Genomic DNA, 24,835 nt, shown 5'->3' on the forward strand with positions numbered 1-24,835 from the left:
ACCAATAATCCCAATAATTTTAACAATTTACAAGATTAAAAGTGCAATAAATTGACAAAATTGATAAACGTTGTGGAACCGAGATTTCCCATTCAAAAAGATAAGAGCTGATGAATGAAATACTGTATAAATGAAAACGAATGTTAGCTCGTTTTTTTAAATGAACTAGATTTATGGAGCATTCATTGCTCCTAAAATACGGCGAACTTGGGAGATCTATGGAAGACGATGATTTCTAATCTAACATTTGAGTAAGTAAGAAAATATGAAGAGACTTCATTTGTTTCATTTATGTATGCCAATCAGCAAAAAATGCGCAAAGGTGAAGGCCACAAAAAAGGGGGAAAGTACTTGAGAATAGTTATGTGTCTCTGGAGCGACTTGCGCAAATGGTACCCTTTTGCAGGATGGTGCAATTGCAAATGGATACCTTGTGGGAGTTTTGCCTCCGCATTTAATCTATACAGGTAGTGTGGATGAGAAATGTCAGTGTAATTGATTGACAGTATTGCATCAGAAGCTAAATATACTGGCAAAAATCCTCCTTGTCTATAATAAACTACACATTGAACTTCGATTCCTTGGCTTTGATTTCTTGTCCTTGTCCTCAGCTTGTTTTCCTTTCTTATTCTCCTCATCTTCGCTCGAAGAACCATCAGAGCTTGAACTGCTCGAGTTCGAGTCTCGCCTCTTTGGTTCTTCCTTGACAACTGGCGTGACGAAAGCAACAGACTTTTGGGGAGGGCCAGCTTCAGTTGCACCTGACGGCTTTTCCGTGATGTTATTGTTTGGGGGCTTTTCTGCAGCAGGTTGAGTTGGTTGTTGTGCATTGTTAGTGTTTATTCCTAATATCCGACGAACATCAGCGATCTTGAAGTGAACATATTTTTATCATCAGAAAGTGCCTTCTCACAAAAAAAGGTCCAAGAAAACTGTTTTAAAAATCAATTTTCATTACGAAATCTTTAAGAAGGAACAAGAGAGTTAAAATGGGATGCATGTTGAACTTATTGGGAAAAGTGTTGAAGATGTTACTTGCGGAGAGTTTGAGCTATCTATTTCTTTAAAGATAGAAAGGCCTTCACAGTGACCTGCATGGTGTAGAAACTACAAAGCAGCTCGATAAACTAGATGCAACTCATTCGTTATTTAGGAAAAGTAACAGATTTTCAGGGAAAGTTGCTCTTCAGTCTATCTTTGTATCTCTACAGCAATGTTTACGTCATATGGAATATTCATTGGGCATCAATGTCATTCCATTGCAGGTAATTTTTGCATTAGCAAATACACAAGTGGCTCCACAAATTGGTCTCACGATCACCACAAGGTAAAAGTAGTATGCAATCTTATTCAAAGTCAATCGCTGCTCCAGTAGCTATCTAATGTAATGCAAGCAGGACCGTCCATCGTTATCTTAGTGGCAATTTTCCTTGCAGATAATCTAGCACTTTTATGGTATTCTAGGTCTTCGCAGGAACTCAAATCATAACGCTACTAACAAATTTCAGGAAAAATAGTCCAGAGTAACTAAAAGCGCTTCTCATCCTAAGTATAATTCAGGTATAGCTAATCTTGCTTTAAAATAAAATTACTTACATATTTACACTGAGCTTGTTTCCCTGCTACTTAAGTCCAACAAGCAAATTGTTTATCTGTAATCAAAAAATATTTCAGGCTCAGAATCACGGTTTTCTGGTATAAAAATATTTTAATTTATTGATTTTGAAAGTCACCAAAAACTATTTTATAATTTAGCAGGGAAACAAACTAAGCAAAGACAAATAAACCTGTTTTTGCAGAATTTACCTTAGTTATTGATATATATGAAGCATTTTCATAAAGGCAAAAACATGTTGGCAGAAATTGACTTATATTTGTTGCTTTTGAAGTTCCAAAAAAGCTTATTGTGGCAGAAAAATTAAATGCCTCCTACCGAAACTGTAGTTCCACCATCCTTTTCTGCTTTGTCACAAAGCTCCTTGATTTGATTCTAAATAAATTGTACAATACAACTATCAGCCGATTGAGCATATAACATAAAATTACCAGCTGCCAATATAAGTCAGCTGTTTAGTGGCTCTACTAGTGGTATAAACTGTACCAGAAAAATACAGCTTTCACCCAAACTGTGTCTCAAAATCAATCAAGATAATCTGACTGCGCCAAAGATGCTCTCTTTTTGAAAGGGTGCAATAATGTTTGACAGCCAGCTGTTAGTCCTAGCTATGCAGGGCATGAGCAGTGGGGTTGAGGTGTGGGGGCCAGCGGGCCATTGGTCTAGGAGGCCTCTTTGAATATATGCCTTGTTTATGGGAAAAGGTTCTGTCTTAATCTTTTTTGTAATTGCATGTAGCTGTCACAGTTTAGACAAAATGTTTCGTCTGCAGGCTCTGTTCTTTGCCCTCTTACACATAAATCAATCGCCACAACTTTGCTAGTTTTATGGCAAAATGTCTATGTCAAATTCTCATCACAATGTAATTTAAAAACGAGCAAGTCACTCACCAGCCTGGACTGAAGCTTTTCGAGTTGTCTTTTCATCAGCATATTTTCAGCGACTCGCTTTGCTGAGTCAGGGCCATGCACAGGCTACAAGAAACCAGTATAACATTTATATTTTTAGTATGAAGTAAGTATCTCCGCTATGAAAATGATTGATGACCAGTCTGTTACAAAGTGCTTGATACTGTATAGACTGTGGAGTCTCGGCGCTGATTCTTTCCAACAAACAGAAAACAGGTCTTACCTTCTTTGACTGTGTTTGTGCCAAAAAGCCTTTCTTTAGAATCCTTGCAGCCATGATCTCTTTAGTCGTTTGTCCTTCTTTCGCGGCCTTGTTAACGGGTTTTTTGCATTCAGATTTTTGCTTGCCCCAAATTTGTACAATGACAGGTTTCTCGGCAAGAAAATCTAGCACCTAAAATAAAATTTAGTCTGTAATTTTGAATATGAAGATAGTATGTTATCATTTACCTGATTCTTTGTCTCCATTGAGCGGCCTTGATACTTTATCGACTTGATATAATTAAATTACAGAGGTGGAATATAGTAAAAAGCTAGTTTAGAGAAAAAAATCATATTTCTAGAATGAACGTCAAATAAAGAGCAACTCAGTCAGTTAGAAGAACTAACAAACCCTAAACCTAGTGCTACCATCAAATACCAATAAAATGGTTTTGTGATGTAAAATTTAAATATGAAAAATTAGTTCAACATCGAGCTATAACGTAGTTTGATTATTCACAAATTAGTAAATGAACTTCAAACAAAAACTTTACAAACCTTTTTGGAGCATTTATCGATTGTTATCTGTTTTGAGAATTTGAATTCCGGGTTTCGACTCCCAGAAAAGGCCTCGCTCTTCACATTCTCGTATGTAAACACGTCATACTTGCAATAAACCTCCTAAAATAAAAATGAGCAAAAGAGATTCAGTGATATTCCATTAGCTTAAAATACAAGATAATATCGTTTATAAAGCTTGGTCAGACATGAGACAATAAAAACAAATGGAAACACTTTTAAGGTAGCATAAAAAATCCATGTTAAAAGCTAGCATTTTCCCTAAATGATGCTATCCAACAAAGCATTCACATAGCCATAAGCTCTCAAAATAGAGTACAACGGAGCAAACTATGATACCTCATTCTAGCTAGTTAACAGCCCTTCTTGATCATGCAAATGACAGTAAAAAGCTACAGTAAACAAAAGGGTTGGACTCCGTTTGCCAAATATGAATTTTATCTGTATTTTATGCTACCCGGCTTACTAAGGTTATTTTTTTAGGACACGGAGAGGCTCTGTTTCTCGAGAAGTATTTTGATCCACCCTCTCAATGTGGTCGCATCTCGTGATTCCTACGCCTAGAATTACAGAGAGCTGGCAACTCTCCCTTCGCTCTAAGTAGAAGTTTGGTAAGACATCACAAGAGCAATGAACCTCGAACCTTATATTCGTGGACACTTTGAATTTACGAAAGCAGCTCAAATTTTATGACATTTCAAATTAATATCAATTCCTTTTTTAAAGTAGCCTAGTGTCTTTTCCCCCTTGTTAGCAGATAATTTAGGCTCCAGCATCAATTCCTTGACTTACATTGAATCTTTTGGGTAACCCAACAGCACTTTCAATATCAATCTTGAAGTCGATTCTCTTTCCCTCCTACAATGGAAAATGTCTTAAAATCAAATATTCAAACCATCAACTGATAAATGCTAAAACTGTTTGAAATCAATATAAAAATAGAAAAATGCCTCTAGATAGTTAAGCAAATTTCGAATAAATAATTCCTGGGACCAAAACTGAGTCGCCTACAGTATCAATAGCAAAACACTTAGGAAATATTCCAAGCAACTTCTTCACTTATAAACTAAAGAGACCAACCATAATGAGTCAATTAATATCACTGACACAAAATTCTTATAATTTAATGTGGTTCACTGTAGAAGTCTTATATATTCTATTTATCAGTTGCAATGGTAATATACCTAACAAATATCTTTCTTCACCTTTTATATACATGAAAAGACGGAGATATCATATCGATATATTGGTTGAACAAATAGTTGAATGAATAATAGACAAATAAAAATAAAAATTACCAATTGATCTGGCGTTTCAACGTAGCATGCGTCCTCGGGTACTGGGCCTCCATCTTTGTCAACTGGAATAACAGAGACCTGGAAAAGGGTGATAAGATCTTTAGGACAACCCTTTTCACATAAATCTAATCACCTGTAACAATGAAATTGTTAACTAATGTGCAACAGGTAAAATTTAAAGTAAATTTATGTGACTAACATATTGCTTAGAATTATCTATTCCTCCAATAAGTTGCAGAACGTCTGCTTAAATTTGTTATAAAAAGTGAATTTAAGCTAAATACAACATCAAGGTAGCTGTGTTAATATAAGTCTAGGTCGGAGCATAGAGAAAATCCATTTGTGAGATTATGTATGTGATTTTCGTAACAAAAATGCGCTTAGGCTACACATTCAGCCACAATAGCCAACTAACTAACCCTTGAGGTCATGTGCCGAAGCGATTTATCACGAAAGACATGTCAACGCAGTGGTCGACGGGAGAAAGACTGGGCACCACCCTATTCCCAGGACTCGATCGCTCCAACAAGCTGCAAGCCAAACTCATCAAACCATCAATTCAATAACCAGCTACTCACGTTCAGATGGCCGGCTTCAGCTCCTTGATAATCCACAACATTCAGTTGCTCTTCCAGTTCAATCTACAATAAAACAACAAATCAATTGTTTATTCCAATTTTTATCACTAGCAGAAGGTTTAAATTAAATATTAAGCATCTTCAGCATCTACTATATCAAAAAAAGATTGTCGCATAAAAATGAAAGGAAAATAAAATAACAGTAAAAAATATAAGGTTCTAATCATCGATTACGCCAAAGTTGATGTTTCAAGACAACCGTTCTTCTATCTTACAGTAATACATATAGGTTTAAGAAGAGATTTAAACATTAGTTGTTAAAATTATCTAGCTAATTTACTTTTGTAGTTATTTCGCCATTATAAATATATTACAAGTAGCATACACGGGTAATAAAAATATGGATTAAAAGCCTAAAAGCTGAATTGTTGTAAGTAGACCCCAATTTGTCAACACCCGAATCAGACTGCAAGTCTAAACTTGTTCATGTTTGCAATTTACTTAAAATTATGAGGCAAAACCTCTCTTGATATTATGTTCAGATTACTTTTAGATTTAGTCCTATAAATTCTTGCTGAAAACATTTAAAAATATTGATCCAAGCAAGTCGATTATTTACATCAAATAAATACACAATGGCTCAAAACTTGGAAGATAATGAGGGCCAATTTAAAAACTAAAAAAGCCTCATACAATCCATTCAACCTTAATTATACAAGAACCCATTCAGAGTGAAGAGAGAAAAAGTGTGTAACCATATGTGGGTTTTGAGTTTCTTGCACTAGTGTCAGATGGCTCAAGTCATATAGCAGTTTGCTAAGCATTATCTTACCATGTAGGCCACGCATTTCAAGTAAACCTCGGCAGTGCCAATCAAACACTCTGTTTCTGGTGATTCAACAAAGGGGTCTCTCTCCGCAGGCACATCCCATGATTCACCACCTTCGAAATCTTCATACATTTCTTGCATGACGTATTTTCGATTGATGAATTTCTGTCTCGTCCAAAACCATTCATAGCCACTGTCAAGTTGCTTCACCTTTACAAAAACCTGTAAAGAGATACGCAGAGCTTTCCACATTAATAGTGTTTCTTCTACATCGGTATAACGAATTTTCTGCAGAGAAAGATATCAAGTTTGTTGCATTGCAAACGTCATCAGAATGCTATCAATAGGTGTCGAAGAGTCGTTAATTAGATCCTTATTTACATTTGAGTTTAATTTGCTGCCCTTGAAGTGACATCAATTCTATTCGAAGGGGTGATCGGTGCATTCCTAGGTAACATACACAGTAGAACTAAATGTAGTCAACTTATTACCAAATGAGTATATAAATACTACCTCTTTATTTCCTGAATGCTTGCCTCTTGCTTGGGCCGAAAGAATTACCAGTTCAAATTCTACCTAAAATGCACAAAATAACAGCAATAATTACACAGCAGAACATGAAAGGTATATCCAATAATAAAGGAAGGAACTAATTTCAATGATTCTGGTGTTAACGTGTAAAAGATTCCTTAAAAATGTGCAGGAAAAGTTTATGAACTAGATTGATTTAAAGCGCTTCACAAAGTCACTGACGTATTGGACACATCCTAACGACTATTCGACTTATTTCCCTCTGTTCATAGCATGGTGAACATCGAAACTTTGGCATCACTGATCGATTTCCGTCAATTTTTTGTATTTATACCGTCTATTTGATGCTGCAAACATTTCTATCAAGTTCTAAAACATGGCTTCAAAACTGCAATACCTTCTTATCGAGCTCTTGGCTAATATCATTCGCTTGCTCCACATGCGGAAGTAGATCTGCCAAGTCCTCTTGAACGAGCAGATCCTCTGCAAACACAAATAAGATAACCAGTTTAAATTGACTAGGGTAAAATGTAATACTTTTAGTGTTTAATAGGCTAGAAAATACCAGTAAATCCTCGATATTAGGTAATTATAAACTTTTCATCCTGCTTATGTTTTTTTCTTTCTGCTAAGGCTTTTTTCATGATTTTTCTTCTGTAAACGTGTTTTCTACTGTTAAGGTTCACCATACTTTAACATTCACATACCTATCTAGCAACTTCTAGAAACATCACCTTACCGTTTTACCTTGGGACATCAAATATAATTTCCCTTAAATATAAACTTGCTTATTCTAAACAATTTTCAGCAACCTGCCTTACTGAGGCGGTAGACCTTACCAAATCAAATTAGCGCCTAAAAGCTATTTCAGGATAGGAAAGTGGGAGAAGACCTGCTTTGGCATTCTGAAGTGAGACATGCTTTCTATATAGCATATATAAACATAAACTATATACATAAATAACTTATTACGATAAGCGCGAAAAAATGCAAGTTAAGGCTGTATATATGTACCGTTGGATTGTTCCTTCTTTTTCATATTAAATCCAGCGTTCTTTGCGATTTCCTCTTGGGCCATTTCGTAGGAAATTTCAATCAGCTTTCCTTGCTCTTTCAGGGTTTTTGCTTCAGCAGGGTGATAGAAAACATACAAATGGCTGGATCCAATCATTATCCTGGAATTCGTGAGAAATGTTTGATTAAATGTGCATACTTAAAGAAAACCTGAAAAGTTTATTGGCAGGTGTGTTTCGTTGCTTTTTAACTTTATAAGCACGGTTATAATTGCTCTTTTTTCATTTGACATACATAAAAAATTTTCCATCAAGATTGCGAAAATATGTTCACTCCTTACATGTTCTTGAAGTAAAAGCTATCAAGGCAAAGCTTTTAGCTAATATATTGACAGCTTTATGGAAATGAAACTATTATAGACTATTTATAGATAATTTAATGTTCTCTCCACTCTGCATCCTCATTCTTGTTGAATGTACAATGCTACAAATAGTAAAAAGGGATGTTTTGTACCTGTCTTGATGATGTAGGACATTTTGTCCGAGAACTGGCTCTCCATTGACTAAGACCCTGGAGTTGGCACAAACTGAAACAGTGCAGCTACCATCTTTTATCTGCAGTGACGCGTGCTCTTCTCTTATGCTGTAAAAAACCATAAATTCTTTGACTACGTGAAAAATACAAGTATAATTACAGGCGAGGAAAACTTCTTACAATTTTTAAAACTTTTAATGTTGCTCATATAAAATTTCTAATCAATGCTAATATCAAGATTCCTAAATGGTAACACTACTCATTAAAAAATGTTACTCACTTGAGTCCAACTAGAGGAATATCTGGAGGATTTTCTTGCTTTGCTTTCCCAATCTTGTTATCACCTAAAATGATGTAACTTCTATAATATATGGCATAGAAATTTTTGAAGACTAAGTCAACCTTCTTCTTTCAAAAAATCGTTTTAATTCTACAACAGAAGGTATTTTCTTCTACAAAGTATAACTGCCAAGGCTAACTGCCAAGGTTAACTGCCACAAGCTACTTGGTTTTTCTAGTTAAAACGATGTTTCCCCCTCCAATGCAACAATTTTGTGAGCTTCCATAATTGAAAAGATTACAAAACTTCTAAGAAACATTGCATGCATCTTGAAAGATTTGTCACGCTCTCCCAACAAGATATTATTCTTACTATTACAAAAATACACGAACAAACTGTTTGGGTGCTAACTCGCTACGCTGAATTATTGATGAAATCTAGCATTTGAAACACAAACCTTCTTTAAGCAAATGAACAATCATCCCAGATAGCATCGGATCTGGATTCAGGTTGTAAATATGTGGTGTTGACATTTTTTCTTCCCCTTTCTTCTTTTCAGCTTCATCTCTTTCCTAAAAGTTAAATCAAATTCACAAATATATTTCCTCCTATAAAAATAACAAAACTACCTATTGCTAGCTAATTTCTCTCTTAAGAGTCCTCTTATGTCTTTAGGAGCCTCACAAATTTAACTTCATTTTTCTTCCTAAACGGGAAGATGCATCTAGACATTAGATAGGACACTTAGTAAATGCAAAAAAAAGCTATGAATACAAAGCTAAGAGAATATAGAATCAACATTTGTAATTTAGTATCATTCGTAGGTAAATCACCTTATTCTTTGCTTCAGCTGCAGCAAGTCTGTCAGCCCATTGCTGTTCCATCTCGTCCATGGATTTAGCATTTTCTGCCATCTAGATAAGAAAGAATTTGTAAAAAAACTGTAGACAGTTAAAACAACAGAAAAAACGTCGACCAGAGTTCAGTCTTGAGGACTAAGACATGGCTGTCAGAGAAAAGAGCAGAGCAATAGGGCTTCAGCTCCACCCTAGTAAATTTCTTCTGAAAAGTAATTGAAGGTAGTAATATCTTTTCCCTTGATACTCCTAAAAATTTCGTCAGGAAAAGCAAATAAGAAGAAAAATACAATTAGTTTCAAATTAACGAATTCAATTGAAATTCATTAGGTACAATTAGAAGAGTATCAGGATCTTAAATACATGAGGTGAGATGCCATTTGGTTAATGATTTCTTCACAACATAGCAAAACAAATAACTTACTCTGGCTTGCAATTCTTCCTCGACCCTCTTTTTAACCTCTGTAATATAAAACGTATCAAATTGAATTTTCAAAACCTTAAAGGATAGTGCAAATACATGTGAGTAGATACAAAAAAGAGTTTAGTTTTGACCGCAGTTAAAAAAAAAGCTTTCGTAACTAAACTTCTTAGGATTATCATTCAAAAATGATAAAGATTGAGTATTCAGGTAATAGATACCTTCTTCAGATAATCCTTCATCATCATCATCATCATCATCATCATCTTTCTCATCAATTCTCCCAATCTTTTCTCCTGCGCTGGCCTTTTCAAGCAGTTCTTTCAACTTCTCGTTTTCTTCTTTAAGATTTCGAATCAATTTTTCTGTTGGATCTTCATTAACAGTTGCTTTTGTCTTTATCTGTTTGGCTCGATCAGCTGAAGAAAAAATCAATCACTCTTATTTGCCTTGAAAATTGAATTAAAAATTAAAAAAAAATCCTTTTTTGGCTCAGGCAAAGGAGTGGATGAATATGGAAAAGATGACGGAGGAGCTTGAATCTGTCAAGTGATAGGCAACTCCAATTTTAAGAACTCGGTGCAACCGTGATTCCGGGATTCTAGTATACTTAGTGTGGCAATATTTTCCTTATTAACCAGAAACGCTATATGCTGTTATAGATTATCAACGTGCATGGAAAAGACTTCTCAAGAAAAATTGCTCACCATATCTCAATGTTGAAAGTGTCTCCTCGTAGTTTATATCTGCAGGACTCAATGCAGCAATCTAAATAAAACACGAAAATAACAATTTACTAACGTTACGATCACAAGGCTACAATAAAAAGGTATTCCATACGATTGAGATCTATCCATAACGGAACAAACTCTTCGAGTTAGACAGCAGTATTATTTCAGAAAACTAGCATCACGATAGCATGAAAACGCAGAACAATTTCTTTGCATACAAATCAATATCAAATAGATATATGGCGTTGGACCACGCTATACAATATAATTGCTCTACTTTTTTCGAGCTAAACTGAAAGTCTGCAGCACTGAATATCGTCTAACTTACCATGATCGTCTTGCTGTTGCCCCCAAGAGCATTCTTTAGCAACATCGTGAGGACCGAATTTCTGTATGGAACTGAGGGAATAGATATGGAGTAAATGCAGGGGGAAAGCAAAATTTTTCATTAACAGCAACATCAAGCAACATTGCAAAGCATTCTGTATAATTTATTTAAGGAAGGATAGAAGTTAGAAAACATCATCCAGTGCCTCCAGTGTAACATCGATCAGTTACCCATGAGTCCGACGTTCAATCACTATAAAACCAAGATCGTAAAACTACGTAATAACTCCAGACTTAACTGAAATAAATTGTGATACATTTATTAGCTAAGCAAACTTTTAAGTTGTTAATTCGATATTTAGTAGTTACCTCTGACGTTTTTTCCACCGGCTCGATCTGCAAGAGCTGAAGGAAGAATAGGAAATCCAGACGTTAGAATGTTTGATACTTCAACTCTTGAATACGTTTTACTACTGTACTTATATATTTGTTTTGATACAGCGAGGCTCATTAGGGTCATTTGAGGTAAACTAGATCGATTAACAATTTGTAAAAAAACTACAACCATCTGATGAGCAATGGTTAATAAGCAATTGAACTAATTAGCAGTCTTAGGTTGAAAAGCAACCTCGATACTGGAAATGTAAAGAGTGTGTAGTGCTGGTTTCAAGTTGATAATGTGAAAACAGTTTCAATGCACAACTGTTATGTGTTTGTTCAATGCTAATAAAACAAAATGCAATTATTTGACACTCCTGAGACTTTTCAGACCCCTCGTTCCGTAATATGTTTGGTTCCGTTCCGTAATATGTTTGGTTCGGTAATACGTTCCATTGATTTCAAGTTCATGCAGGCTCTGATTGGACACTATTGATGGACAGCGCTTATTTCCTTCAGAACATCGACGTTTTTGACAATTTGACTACATTTCACATGATTTCAAGAAAACTAACCAGCAATGCAGTTTCCCAATGACGAAAGTGATTGGTTAATTGCTGCTCCTTCCTTGAGTCTATCCCCAGTGGCTCCAGTGGATTCTGCTCGTTCACTAGAAAATAAAACACCAGTCAGTCAGAACAAGGATTAAAAAATGGTTGCTTTATGTCAGACCCTCACATACAAATACAAATGAGGCTGTGCCACATAAGAACACATTTTTATGATAACCAGAGGATGGAAGACACTTGGTTTGAACACTATAATTACAAAACAGCGTTTACATTTTCTATAAGTAGTAGCCCTTTTGCTAAAAAGATCTCTTCATCCGAGGAAATCTTGTCTATCACTTTGCTCATTCATGCTGCAGAAAGAGGAATAATACAAAAATTGGTAGAAATCTTCACAAACCTTCCAGCCAGATCTACAAGATTGACAACTGACTTTTTAGCTGTCTCCTGTCCTGCTTCATTCTTTGATTTCTGAGTAAATGTTATTCCCACTATTGTGTGGGCACGACTGTAGAAGAAGAAAATATGTTATTTGCTATTGCCAAATTGCTGAAGCACAAAATAAACAAATTCACAACTTAGTGTTTCTGCCACTGTCCTGTCGCTATTAAGTTTGAGACATCAATTTTTATCTATATTCATGTGGTTACCTGCTGGTTGCATTCATGTTGGTAGAGGCAACTGTTCTGTTCTTTGTTCCTTCTTCCATCCTCATTTCTATGTCTTGATAATTCTTTACTGGTTGAACACTGAGACCCTCAGCATAAAACCCCTTCTTAGGGTGATTTCGTACTTTCAGACCTCCTTTACCAGTAGATGGATTCAGCAAGTCTCGTACTTTCTCATTGTAAATCTCTAGCATACTGAACAGAACCTAAGTGGAATGATATGATATTCATTCTTACTGAACAAGACACCAAAATCATGTAAGTAGAAGGCCCACTACAAATATTTTTATATGTAATAATCAAATTTTGGAACTGGAACTTGGCAGATATTCAAAGAAAAATAAAAAGATATAAAAGGTATTAGAAAGATTTGCCTCAAGTTTGGAATATATAGTATGGAATAGATAGATTCTGAAGAGAAAGGAAAAATTGAAACCCTAAATCAAAAGCTTTCAAAAAAATTAACATTTAGACCTCACAATAGATGCCTTGGAGTTGTACAATAAGGACATTTACTGATTCTTTACAAATTTGAATGAATATTTCATTAATCATTGATGAAATCCTTACCTCAAATTCTGCATTGCTTCCTTCATCTCTCTTCTTTTGTATTCCATTAAAAATTTCTTCACAAAACATAGGGACAATGCCTACAATAGAATATTTAATACATTATGAGTTTTATTGACATCTAAAAACAATACTAGATTTTTATATTCAATTTTTAACTAAGATATAGTTACTACTTTCAATGTAAGTGGAGCTCACAACTTTTGAAAAGATACTCAGCTCATCATATACTAGTTTTACAAGCTTATTTTGTTCCTTACTGTTTTTGTGGTTCATGCAATGCAGTTTACCTTTATTTGCTCCATATCCAACAACAGACCATGATTTTCCAGAGCCAGTTTGACCATAGGCAAACAAGGATGTATTATATCCTGACCAGGCATTATCAAGAACACCAGCTCCAACATCACTGAAGAGCTCTTTCTAAAATTGATGAAGATTTCCAAATGAGGGTAAAAATCTGGCAAGATAATCATAATTACAATTGGAAAAGTCTCTTTATCACATTTTCTTTTTCCCAATCAATCATATTCTGGGCATCTTTTTAAAAAAATTCGCTTTTGCTTTGAAGCCCAACAAGACCTGGAAGCCCCCCAGGTCAGATGAGCAAAACTACAAACTCAAGGGGCAAGAGAAAAATAGAGAATCTGATCACTTTATCCATTCAAAGGAAAATGGCTGTTCCCCTCACTGACAATGTGCCTTTCTCTAGTACTCTACTTCTATGAAGTTTATATGCTACAATTTTTGAAAAAATCCCCATTTAATAATCAAATGTTAACTAAAAAGTACAGAAATTTGCACAAACCTGTCCAATATATTTAGAGTTTGGTCCATCTGGACCAAAATACCCATTTTCAAGCTCCTTTGATCCATCATGAGACCAATAGCTATAGTCAAATGTGAATTCTTTTAAGTCGTCTGGATTTTGTGGATCAAAGATTGTAGTTGTTGCTCCTTTCATGTCAATGATCAGTTTTGCATTCCTGCCTCGCTCTCTCTTATTCTATTTGATGCGTCAAGGTGAAAGATTCTGATATGGACTATTAGTTTAATATTTTTTTATTTTCACATAGTAATCCTATATCTTTTAAACAGGGGCGTATTTAAGCAACATAGGTTGGCGGGTTGTTAGACAATAATCTTGGTGAACCCCCCATCAGGTCACTGGTAAATAATGGAAACGCCCATTTTAAAATTTGGTTTTTAGCTTTAAGGTAAAGATGATATGAAGCAGTGGCGTAGCCAGGGTTGGAAGATTGGTGTAGCAAAGAGGAGAAAATTTTTGCTAACCAGACCGCTAAGAAATTGGGGAAAACACCCATTTTGTAAATGCGTTTGGAAAAGCTATGGCATTTTTACGTGGCAATTTCTTTTTATACAAAGTCATATGTAGCATTTTGTGGCTGACCATATTCAACAGCTGTCTATATCCTTCACTATTCCACTAATGTTTATATCGAACTGTTTCAGGGGGGGGGGGGGGGGGAAGCACTACATGAAACAAGTAATTTTCCAAAGTTGTAATCAAATATCTAAAAATAATAAACAGTATTCAAAAGTTTTAAACCAAGTCCTTTCTCCTTGAGCAAAATCCACGACAAGCATTTTAGAATCCAGTTTTTTTCAATGATTGAACTGCTTTAGCATTTTAGTTGTTATTTTTTCGGGGCTGTCTCAACAACGTGAAGGACGTTTGCAAGCCCAAAAACGAGGGAGATTGTTGAACATCCTTTAGAGATATACAGGAGGGTCTCAATAGAGGAGGCAGAAATTTTTTGCAAGGACACCCTTGAGATTAGCTTAAAATCGTTTCAGAATATTCCTCCCCACCACTATGCTGCTGATAAAAAGATAAATTCTGATAAAAAAATAAATAAAGTAAAATATTGGTGGTACCTTGATACTACTGTGTGCCAATAAATGATTTTTACCAAATGAATTAAAATTTACCGAAGGACACAGAAATATTAGGGGGTGTCGCACCCCCTACACACCCTGCTAAATCTGTCCCTGCTTTTAAAAGTATCCTTGAAAGACCGGCTGATATCAATAATGCCCTGAGTGATATAGAAAGTGAGGCAAAACTTGTTATAGGCAACTAATACAAATTGTAGCATTGCATTCAGCACATAACACAAACCTTACAAATATTGTTTTTTTATCATTTTTCCTCAACATATAATCAATAGTTGATTTCTTATATTGAGACTATAAACACAAATCTTTAGCTGATGTCCTTGAATTGACATTAAAGTAATTGTTTGGAAGGTGCAAGATGCAATTTTTACTTTGCATACTTCAATCAAGTTAAAGTACTAAAGGGATGTCATAATTTTGTTTAATTTTCAAAACACATAAATCTGCCTGAGGAGCCAAATTTGTAAATTTTCTTTACAAAATTTGCTACTTACGAAACTTGATTCCATATAGAAATTCGATGGATGGCAAATATATTAATAAACACGATGAAATCGTAATTTAGTGCAATATTTTTGCCTTAAATCAAATCATCTAGTTTGTAGCAGCATGTTGTTTATAATATGAAATTCAATGGCGATCATGCGATTTGAAGGATACAAAAGGGCGAACCCTTACTGCTACTTTCACACTTTCTTCTGACATACTTGAATCTATCTGCTTGCTTTAACAACTCGTCCACTTGTAAACAAATAAATGTTACCCAATTCTTGGAAGTCTCTTGCGCGAACGAAGTTAGACAATTTGATTGTCTGGCAGGTCGTCCAGTTTTAAAGTTAAAGTATTTGTCTTTTGCCGCTAAAAATCAATCAAGATTAAAAGTCTGGAGAGAAGTCCTAATCTTCTTAGCTTTCAATCATAAACCAGCGAATTAGAAACAGTAATTTAAAGCCCAGCGAGAACTTCAAGATGTCCTCCTCTGTCTATGTTGTTGTTGCCGTGGCACTGTGGTCCGACAACAAACACTACAAGCCAATCAAATCGCATCGGTTTGTCGAAGCTATTAACTGGGCAACCATGACAACTAGAAACATAAACAGTAGCGGGGAAAATGTTGTCAAAGGGAAAGCTGTTGCCTGCAGTGATAAAAATAGGAATTTGAACGGCGGATATTTCAATACAACTAAATCTTTGAATATCTGGAGCTTGGATGCCAGGTTGTATGTAATGTGGAAATATATATGGCCGTTTATAACTGTCGAATTTCATATGGTCAGTCATTCCAAGAATTTATGGGTTCATTGTCCAATAAAATTATCACATTCATCAAATTGTGTAATTGTGTAATAAAATGAAACCTCTCTAAGTTCTTATAATAAGAAAAAACTGTTTGAAGCTGACAAGCTTGCTCTAAAACACCCCAAACTATAACATTTTAATATCTACACAGTCATAGAAAAAATTAGGAAAATTATCAATAGACCCATTTAAGAAATGATAAAACTCCGTGGAAGGGTTAAATAATGGAATACTGATGGTGTTAAGAGCAATGTTCTTTAATAAGATGATATACATGTAGATTGGTATGCCGATGTGTCCCTGGCAAAAATTCAGGACCAAGCTCTTTGAAAACCAGGAGAACAGTCTTTTAAACCCAGCAGAACTTTCATGAAGTTAACATGCAAAAGTACTGTTATGAATAGGGATCAAATTCTTCTATTTCATATTTCTTAGAAACCGTTCAACCTCGTTCTGCCAGTCTTAGAAGGGGAGATATTGTAAATTTTTATAAGCAGTCACACCCCTTCAAATATTTCCTGGTTTAGTCACTGTTAGGTCCTATAGGATTACATCGATTAAAACAATTTTTCACTCTTCTATGTATATTATGATTACGTATCCAGCTTATGGACTGCACAAGACCAGTTCAGTTAACATAAACTCCAATGGCTACTTCAGTCTAAATATACAGCAAAAGGCTATCTAATGCGTCGACCATTGCTTCTGGAGACATCACTTGAAGTATCTGCTGGTTATGTATGTAAGGCAGAAGAGTATCTAAAACTTCTATGGTACAAGCTTTTTCACTCATAAAGCCTACTGCTGATTCTTCACTTAGATCTTTAAAGCCATCACATAACAAGCAACTGTTGGTACAAGAGAACGTTGTGCTCTGTTTCTCATTTTCTTGGTCCTATGTTTCTTTAAAGCAATTCATTATTGGGATTACTAAGTTTCTAGGAAACTGTTCGCATTTTTATCAGAAATTACAAAACTTTTATTTTCTTTTGTTGCTGCAAAATAAAACAACGCCTAAAATAACAGCTGTATATAAAAGTTAAACATTATTCAATACTTTCTAATTTTCAGCATATTTGAAATTACTTGGATCGTTTTTGTTTGAACTAATTAAAGATTCCCTTATTTTCACCACAATATAGTTTTTTGGTAACATTGTTTAAATTCAAGCATTAAATTTTTGAGACAATCAAATAATAATAGTTTTGTAATCAGTCTAAATTTCTCAATGAAACGTGTGAATTGTTTACACGAGTTCAGTTCTATTAAAACAAGTATATTTATGCTATAAACACAGTGTTGATCATGTCGCTTATTTCTATAAAAAAAGCTTATAGAAAAATATATATACTACTGAGTCCATTTAAATTTAATGAATAATTTGAACGTAATGAAAAAAGACCCTTGAAGAGCTAAATAAATCTATATCAAAGAGAATGTGAGTCTTGTTTCTTCATCGAAATATGCCAAATATCATTTCCATCAGCATTGCGCCCTCTATGCTCCATAGAAACATTGTTTTCATTTGTTGTTCTGTTTTTCGTGCAGATTTCAAAGACGCTTTGATTCCCAAAACAACAGACCAGATTTCGGAATGTCTGATAATAATCCTTGCTTGCTGCCGCATACGTCGGTGCGTTAACGACGGGGTTCGTGTAAGTGAGAAGAAGGCATATCTCTATTGCGTATGATGGTGCTTTTATCCCTCCGAATATGCGTACGAAATCCAAAATAGCAATCGGCGCTAGTAAGGCAGTGTGAGCGCCGAGTAAAAAAAGAATTCCCATAGCCATATGCCGCTCTCTGCGCTTGATAACATCGCGCGTCAAACTAGAGCGGATCCTCTTGTTCCTCTTTCTCGAGACATCATAAGCAGTATGGGAACTGTGGACTTTTCGTGCGATTGATATATACAAAGCGATCTTTACAATGAGGGGTGCAAAGAAAGTAAATATTGTTATAAAAACATTATAGCCTGGGTCGATAACCGAAGAAAACAAACAAGCCGAATCACGATTGCTGAAAGACTTTTCCCGCAGAACTTCTTCGACGAACGCCGGTACAGCTCCCACTACCACCGCTAATATCAAAGCTGTCGCGATCAAGAAAAACATATGATAACGTTTGAAAAATAGCTTGTAAGCCAAAGCATGGTTGATGGCACAATATCTGTCGAAGGTCAAGAGAAGAAGGTTAAAATTTGATGAAGCAAATAATGTGATCGTTACACAAGTTGTGTATTTACAGAACGCGCTTGTTGAAATTTTTGGTACATTTATCAAACCGTATGTATCAGACAATCGGACGAGACGCAGCGTCAGCGAAAAAGAAGAGATTAAAAAATCCGACGTTGCAAGGTTCAGGATTAAGATGTGTGTGTATTTCCGTAGTTTTTTATTCGCTACAGCAGACAGGATCACCAGCAGGTTGCCAGTCAAGGAAAGCACAATCAAAATAATAAGGAGTATGAAGGAAACGTAAAACATATCTGCTACATGTAAGCTTCAGTAAATCCCATCCGTTTATACTTTTTCATTTGAAACGGGATGGCGCCAGATGACTCGAAATTGCAACTCACAGGGGCAATTTCAAGATTTTTGCGTCTTTGGATAAAATCTAATGTGGCTTATAATCTAGGACTTCTACAGCTTCTTCGTGTATTTTCGCTAAGATATCAATGTAGTCTTCTCACGCTTGCTTTTCAACGACAACGTATCGAATGAGGCACGGTGATAGGTCAAACTCATATGATTAGCAACTGTATCAGTCCCGGAAGTGGAGGACATACGTCGTTTTGATTTACACTTTCACTTTCTTAGTCATTGATTGTAGAGGCTAGTAGAGGAAAAGTCCTTATAACTGTTGGCCATTGATTGCCGATCTATCTTTCATTTCTTTCAATAAAACTTCCCCCTCGTTATCTTCTCCTTTACTTCTCCTTCTTGTTTTCTACTTCTTCTTGTTGCAGTCTTCTTCTGCTTCTTATTCTTCTTCCACTGCTTCTTGTCTTCTATTTCTCTCTTTATAATTCTTCTTCTTCTTCTAAATAAGAATTGTTGAAGCTCTAAGAATGAATGATAGCATCGTAATATAAGTCCTTTTGCCACTAATATTGACAAAAAGCTATGACGTTGGATTGCATAAATTGGAACAAGATAGCTCGAATATGATGTTTACAATTAGATTTGTTTACAAACTAACGAGAAAACGCAACTATCTGTTTATATTGCAGGAATCTTGAACAAACTAAAAACAGTAAGGTTAAAAATTTATTTGCATATCATGATGTTCATTTGTTGCTTTTTAAGTAGTAAAAAAAGAAATAAGTCGCTGATAATTTCTTGGTAATCATTAGTTTGCAAATGTCTTATTAAGTCGCTGTGATTGGAATATATGTCGCTAAAACATCATCAACATACAACGTAGAATTGTATATGGACAAGGAATTCAAGCAGAGTCTGAAGTGTGATTGAAACCTTTTGTTTTCAGTGAAAATCTCAAAGAGCTAAATCTTTTATAGAGTGCCAGAAATCCTGCTTATAAAGCCTGTTTGCACAATATTGACAATAGGTATTCCAGCCTTATGAAAGAGTTTGCTGACAGTTATGATTAGCATTAATAATCACACCTCGTGTCTTGCATCGATCTGATTGAACAGCACTGGCATCGAGCAAATAAAAGGATATCATTTTATAGCTGAATACGTCAAACCATGATCAGGCTACTTCTAGCCTGTACTAACCAGGTTCTTTACTCCTCTACTTATGAGTGCAACAATTTTCAAAGCCTACTGGCTTTCGATAATATATAGTTAGGAGCCGCAAACAAATCGATTTTTCCCAAACAACGTCACTTGGACGTTTTCATTTAGACTGCCCCCCCCCCATCTACTTCCCACAAAACGTCCAGGACCTGAATATCGATATAAGCGAAATTTGTGCATGTTACTGGCCGGGACTTTGTGGTGATACAAACCTATATTCATATCATATGCAGTACTGACCCTACATTCATATCAAATTTCACTGCTAAGAACGATCCTGACAGCAAAATTATCTGCAAAGAGATGCAATCTTGCACGAAGGCTTCCTCTAAGGGACATACTGAAATGGCCTTTCTTTGAATCCGAGGTATGAAGTACGTGTCAGTTTTGCATAACATAAGATTGCTTATCAAAATCACCAGAATTGCATTAGAATCATCTGGAAACGAAACTAACAGCCACAGTACAACTTAACAACAGGGACAGCGATGTAATATGTAATAAGCAGCACTTTGATTACGTTCGCAAAGATGAACGTTTAAAAACAACCTACTAGAGAGTATCAACAATTTATTAATGCATATGCCTTCCTTCATGGTTCCGGAAAGTCTAGGCAATCATTGATCAAAATGAAGGGAATAAGAATTGGAAGGAATTGAAGCATGACAGAGAGGCCTTGAATGATCTCATGGTAAAAGCTGCACAGCGCCATCCGCGAGAGCGTCAAGCATAGATGCTCGACACTTTTAAAGCAAAAGAACCTGTAGCAAACAAACGAGCTCCAACACAGCAGGCTTCAGCATCAACATCTGCCGCAACGGTTTTTCACCCTTCAACCCCTGACAGCTTTGCCACAGTTGAAAAGGAGACATTCCTGAAAGATCGAGATTCATCCCTTGTTATGAAATTATTTTCAAAAATATGTGTAATGTAATGTTTACTTCAAATGTTATGACTGAAGAATCGATATGGGAAGAGGAATTGTTCATGCAAATATTGATTCTGCGAAATCATGGAATATTTTTACAAATCTGTTTGAGAATTACATGGACCTATCGCAGTACAAACGTGAGTCTAAATTGAATCAGTATTTGGAGGAAGTGAAAAGTATTTCAGAGTCAATTAAGAGAGATCTGTCTAACTTGGTATCAATAAATGTAACATTTGTCGTTGGAGTTAGTGTGTTGGCGAAGAATGCGGTTGAAAAACGAAACAAAGTTCTTGATGTCATCTCTCTGTTGCTTAGATTGAAAGCGAAAACAGATAATTCAAAAATTCTAGCTAGTCTTAGATGCAGAATAAGTCAACAACTCCAAACAGCTGCCCCTTCTTACACTCAACCTTCCAGTGGCATTGAAATACAATGTAGCAACACAGGCTCTTGGGAGGCTGCTTTATGTTATTTAATAGACATCGAGAATAATTACATTGTGTTTAAAATGAATGCGAATTATCTTGAAAAAGCAGTGCTCATGGCTAGTACTGTAGTAAGTCTAAAAGAATTAAAGTTACATCTCCCAGAAAGGTGTAAAAGATACATTCCACAGACAGCAACAAAGCAAATCATTGTACACTTGCCCATAATGCATATTAAAGAAGAGCAATTTCTGGGCAACGTTCACCAAATTGACTTCCATTGCAAAGAACTAAACCAAATCTTTGAAACCCAACGTTAGGACGATCGACGTGATTTGACTGAGCAGTCAACGGACGACTGTCAAAAAGGGAGATTCAAAGAGAAGAGAGGAATCGAGAAAATATTTCCATCGACTGTCGATGTTGCTACTGAATTTATGAAGTCTCATGGATTCCATGCGCAAGAGCGCAGGTGCACATCAACCATAACTAGTTCTGGGGTTACTATTAATGAAATCAAAGAGTATCTCCTTAAGATTTTTCCTGGTCTAAAGGAACATGGCATCAGTAAACAAACAGTTAGATGGCTCTTCATGCCAGTTAGAAAAGATAATCATGCTGCTGCACGTTATAAAGTTATTATCAATGCCACAATTCTGAAGAAAGATAATACTGGCAGGGAATATTGGGGATTCTCACTTTATCCTGTCGCGTGTAAAGTTGCAACGGGAATTCGCTGAATATTTCAAAGAAGAAACAACAATTGTAAGTACCGATAACATGAACAAGATACGTTACGGTGCTCCTACGGTGTCAGGGTATCATCAAATCCGCAAAATCAACATGGAGAATGATTACCTGATCACGATTTTCCTGATTCCTATAATACGATCTCATGTGGATTAATGATAATGTCAAATGATTTTGAGCACAAAGATATTCCTATCAAAGACCATCATTTGCTCAGGGAAGAAATGGAAGATGATTTAAACGATTGTGAGAGAAGTGACGTTGATCACATTGAAAAGCTAAAAATGCATTTGTATAGAGCTGCCTTAGAACTTGATGCTGCGTGCAGGAAGGAATATATAACAGATTTCATATTAAAGTCACTGTCAACAGAGCAGCCTGTCGAGCCCAATGACACTGCATATTATTGACGGGAAGTCCTTTTTACATAATGTCGACGTTGCCGTACCTTCGCCACCAGGATAGTGTTTCAGGTGATCTCGTACTATTGTTGAGTTCAATTGCAAAATGATTTCACGTCATTGCTGAGTTGAATTAGAAAAAATTCTTATGTTATGGTCTGAGTCTCTTTTTTTTGTTGGCCAACCTTAGAAAAAAGTTTAAGATCCGACCATATTAGATAGTTCATTTTGACAACGAGAGACATTGAACAAAGACAACGTTCAGATTTTACAGGTTGTGATCTATTTTTATAAGACCATTTTTCGATGTATAATCTCAATTTAAAAACGTCTTGAAACCCCCCCCCCCCCAAATGTCCAAACAATGTTGTTGGGGGAAAAATCGATAAGTTTGCGGCCCCTTAATTACTTGAGATTTTATTCAATCTGGTTTCCATGCAACTTCTTTCTTCCATATTAAATGTTTGATAGAAAGTGAAAAAAATGATAAAGGTTCATTGTCTTCTTTTTGTATCTCCAAGAAAGATTAAATTGAATTAGAAAATTTGAGGCATTTTCTATATGATGACAGGCTTTCTTCTTCATTTACCGTGCCTGCCCTATCATCTAAGGAAAAACTAATACGCTGCAAATCTTCGATGGCGTAACTTTTAAGAAGTAAATGTGTCCAAGTTTCTTCTTTGCCTTATTTGATCAATGAAACTACTCCTTCATCACTAGACATTGTTTCGATTTTTGAACTATCGTTAAAGCAGTTTCAAACACCTGTTTAAACTTGTTAAAGAATGCTGATATTCTGTTTACAAATCCTTAATCTTACTATTTTTCAGTGCATCGAAAAAGATGTATCTAAGAATTTCCCTGATTATGATAAAGGTTGATGATTTTCAAAAAATTGATAAGATGTTAACTGTGAAATTACATATTTGTACAAGAAAGCAGTGTGTAACACTAGTGTTCTAGATAAAAATCTATTTCATCTTTTTAATGTAACTATGAACTACCACACAAATTTCTGTAAATGTTTTTGGAAACCTTTAGACTTTCTCGTCTAAATACAGCCTAAAGTTGGCCAAATGCTTTGAAAATAGAAAAACAGGAGTAGAAAAAACTGCAGGACCAAGGACTTTAAATATTAGTGACAAAAGCTGTGGCATCAGTTGATAAAGATCAAAATAAAATGATTTCAGACCACAATATCTGGCTGCTTACACTGCCTACTATTTTCAGAATTGTCTCAGTGAATTATGAATAAAAGTTTTCATACCACGAAACTTGCACAAATCTAAGAGCAAAGCTACTTGCAGAGTTGCCTGAAGCTTGCTTTCTCTCTTGATCGAATACAGCATTCTATGACCTGATTCATTGCTTGCATTAGCAAATAAATGCTTCGAACGAGTTTCTAAAAGCTCTTGTGTCTCTTACTCTTTTGATAGAAATTCGTGCGTCGTCAAAGTTTACTTTTAACCACACGAAACAGTGCACTGCTAATTAAAAAATCTCAGCCTAGGTGCTTCAATTGGAAAAGATTTGATTGATTTATCAAACAAACTCAAAAGGCACACACAGCTACGAAATTGACTAAATTTAAAATCGAAGGCATACCTTACGCCAGTAGCAAAACTTTGATCTCTTGTTTGTTTTATGATGCAAAAGATTTGTCAAAAGAAAACAAAAGTGAAGAAAGCCAAAATATCATACTTCCCAGACGTCAACTTGCATGCTAATTTTCATACTACAAGTTCACCTGTTGAAACATTCTGTTGTCTGAATCCTGATCCAACTAAATCCAAATAACGGATTCTCCAGGAAGCCTCTCTCAATTAAAGACGCCAACGAATAGAATTACCGAAGTGATGACGTCACTAAAATCTACTTTTAGAATTTTTCAATTTTGACCCTAGATCCCGAAAGAGCATTATGAAATATTTCTGAATGTACTTAATCAGTTGAATATGGTACGAATTGGCCGAGTTATGGCAAAATAAACACATGCCCTTTCCCTATCCAACCTCTGTAATTTGTTCTTGGTTCATAGCTTTATGGACCAGGCCAGAATAACAGTAATCCGTTAGCAAACTTGAAATCTTTCTCTGGCCAATTTTGAACATCACTTACTGATTTTGCAGGTATTTTATGCTGTTCTTTCAGATAATGTGGTCAAATTCAAGAAGCTCTAAAAATGTCGAGCGCAAGAGTGCAAGGGTCTGAAATGGAGTAACTTTTAGAATAAATCCATCGATTAACCCCTATTTTGCAGTTGATCACATTAACGATACGTGCAATTTCTTCATAGAAGTAGTGCTGCAAAAACAATTTTTAATGGAACTTTTAATTAAGGATTTATTTTCTGTAAAATAAAGGTATCATTTTAAATAATTTCAGAAAATGAGGCAAAAAGTATAATTAGGTACTTTTAATTTTACTTTAGTTCATTTTGGCATTTCATCTCATTGAG

General features: G+C 35.4%; 2 protein-coding genes across 3 annotated transcripts; both read right to left on the bottom strand.

The window, feature by feature from the left end:
* Positions 1-161: 161 nt before the first annotated feature.
* On the bottom strand, positions 162-15,794 carry LOC135681990 (kinesin-like protein KIF28). 2 transcript variants are annotated; one of them, XM_065196682.2, is made up of 29 exons: positions 15,469-15,794; positions 13,697-13,894; positions 13,179-13,311; positions 12,889-12,968; positions 12,301-12,524; positions 12,051-12,158; positions 11,657-11,751; positions 11,073-11,108; positions 10,705-10,775; positions 10,353-10,413; positions 9,867-10,064; positions 9,649-9,686; positions 9,201-9,281; positions 8,825-8,939; positions 8,368-8,431; positions 8,067-8,195; positions 7,554-7,714; positions 6,937-7,022; positions 6,522-6,584; positions 6,012-6,230; positions 5,180-5,242; positions 4,602-4,679; positions 4,096-4,161; positions 3,283-3,405; positions 2,747-2,917; positions 2,506-2,589; positions 1,934-1,990; positions 1,597-1,652; positions 733-870 (listed from the first exon to the last, which is right to left on the bottom strand). In XM_065196682.2, the coding sequence occupies exons 1-28, from the start codon at positions 15,511-15,513 to the stop codon at positions 1,623-1,625; spliced, it is 2,877 nt and encodes a 958-aa protein (XP_065052754.2). In that variant the 5' UTR covers positions 15,514-15,794; the 3' UTR covers positions 733-870; positions 1,597-1,622. The 2 variants fall into 2 exon arrangements, with proteins under 2 accessions (XP_065052753.2, XP_065052754.2); XM_065196681.2 differs by lacking the exon at positions 1,597-1,652 and having other exon boundaries at positions 162-870; positions 15,469-15,793.
* Positions 15,795-15,933: 139 nt separating this feature from the next.
* On the bottom strand, positions 15,934-24,773 carry LOC135681992 (adenosine receptor A2b). The gene is made up of 2 exons (XM_065196687.2): positions 23,645-24,773; positions 15,934-19,171 (listed from the first exon to the last, which is right to left on the bottom strand). Exon 2 carries the CDS (start codon positions 18,591-18,593, stop codon positions 17,535-17,537), a length of 1,059 nt encoding a protein of 352 aa, XP_065052759.1. The 5' UTR covers positions 18,594-19,171; positions 23,645-24,773; the 3' UTR covers positions 15,934-17,534.
* Between the last annotated feature and the right edge of the window lie 62 nt (positions 24,774-24,835).

Source organism: Rhopilema esculentum, chromosome 16 (genome assembly GCF_057945365.1).
Source record: "Rhopilema esculentum isolate cy_ngs chromosome 16, ASM5794536v1, whole genome shotgun sequence".
Classification (NCBI taxonomy): Eukaryota; Metazoa; Cnidaria; class Scyphozoa; order Rhizostomeae; family Rhizostomatidae; genus Rhopilema; species Rhopilema esculentum.

Excerpts from the sequence above, each read along its gene's own strand:
- LOC135681992 (XM_065196687.2), bottom strand. The coding sequence starts at position 18,593 with ATGTTTTACGTTTCCTTCATACTCCTTATTATTTTGATTGTGCTTTCC.
- LOC135681990 (XM_065196681.2), bottom strand. The coding sequence starts at position 15,513 with ATGTCAGAAGAAAGTGTGAAAGTAGCAGTAAGGGTTCGCCCTTTT. Across the intron at positions 8,432-8,824 it reads TGTTCATTTGCTTAAAGAAG|GTGATAACAAGATTGGGAAA; the intron begins GTTTGTGTTTCA and ends ACATCATTTTAG. Across the intron at positions 1,991-2,505 it reads AAAAGCTTCAGTCCAGGCTG|AATCAAATCAAGGAGCTTTG; the intron begins GTGAGTGACTTG and ends CAATTTATTTAG.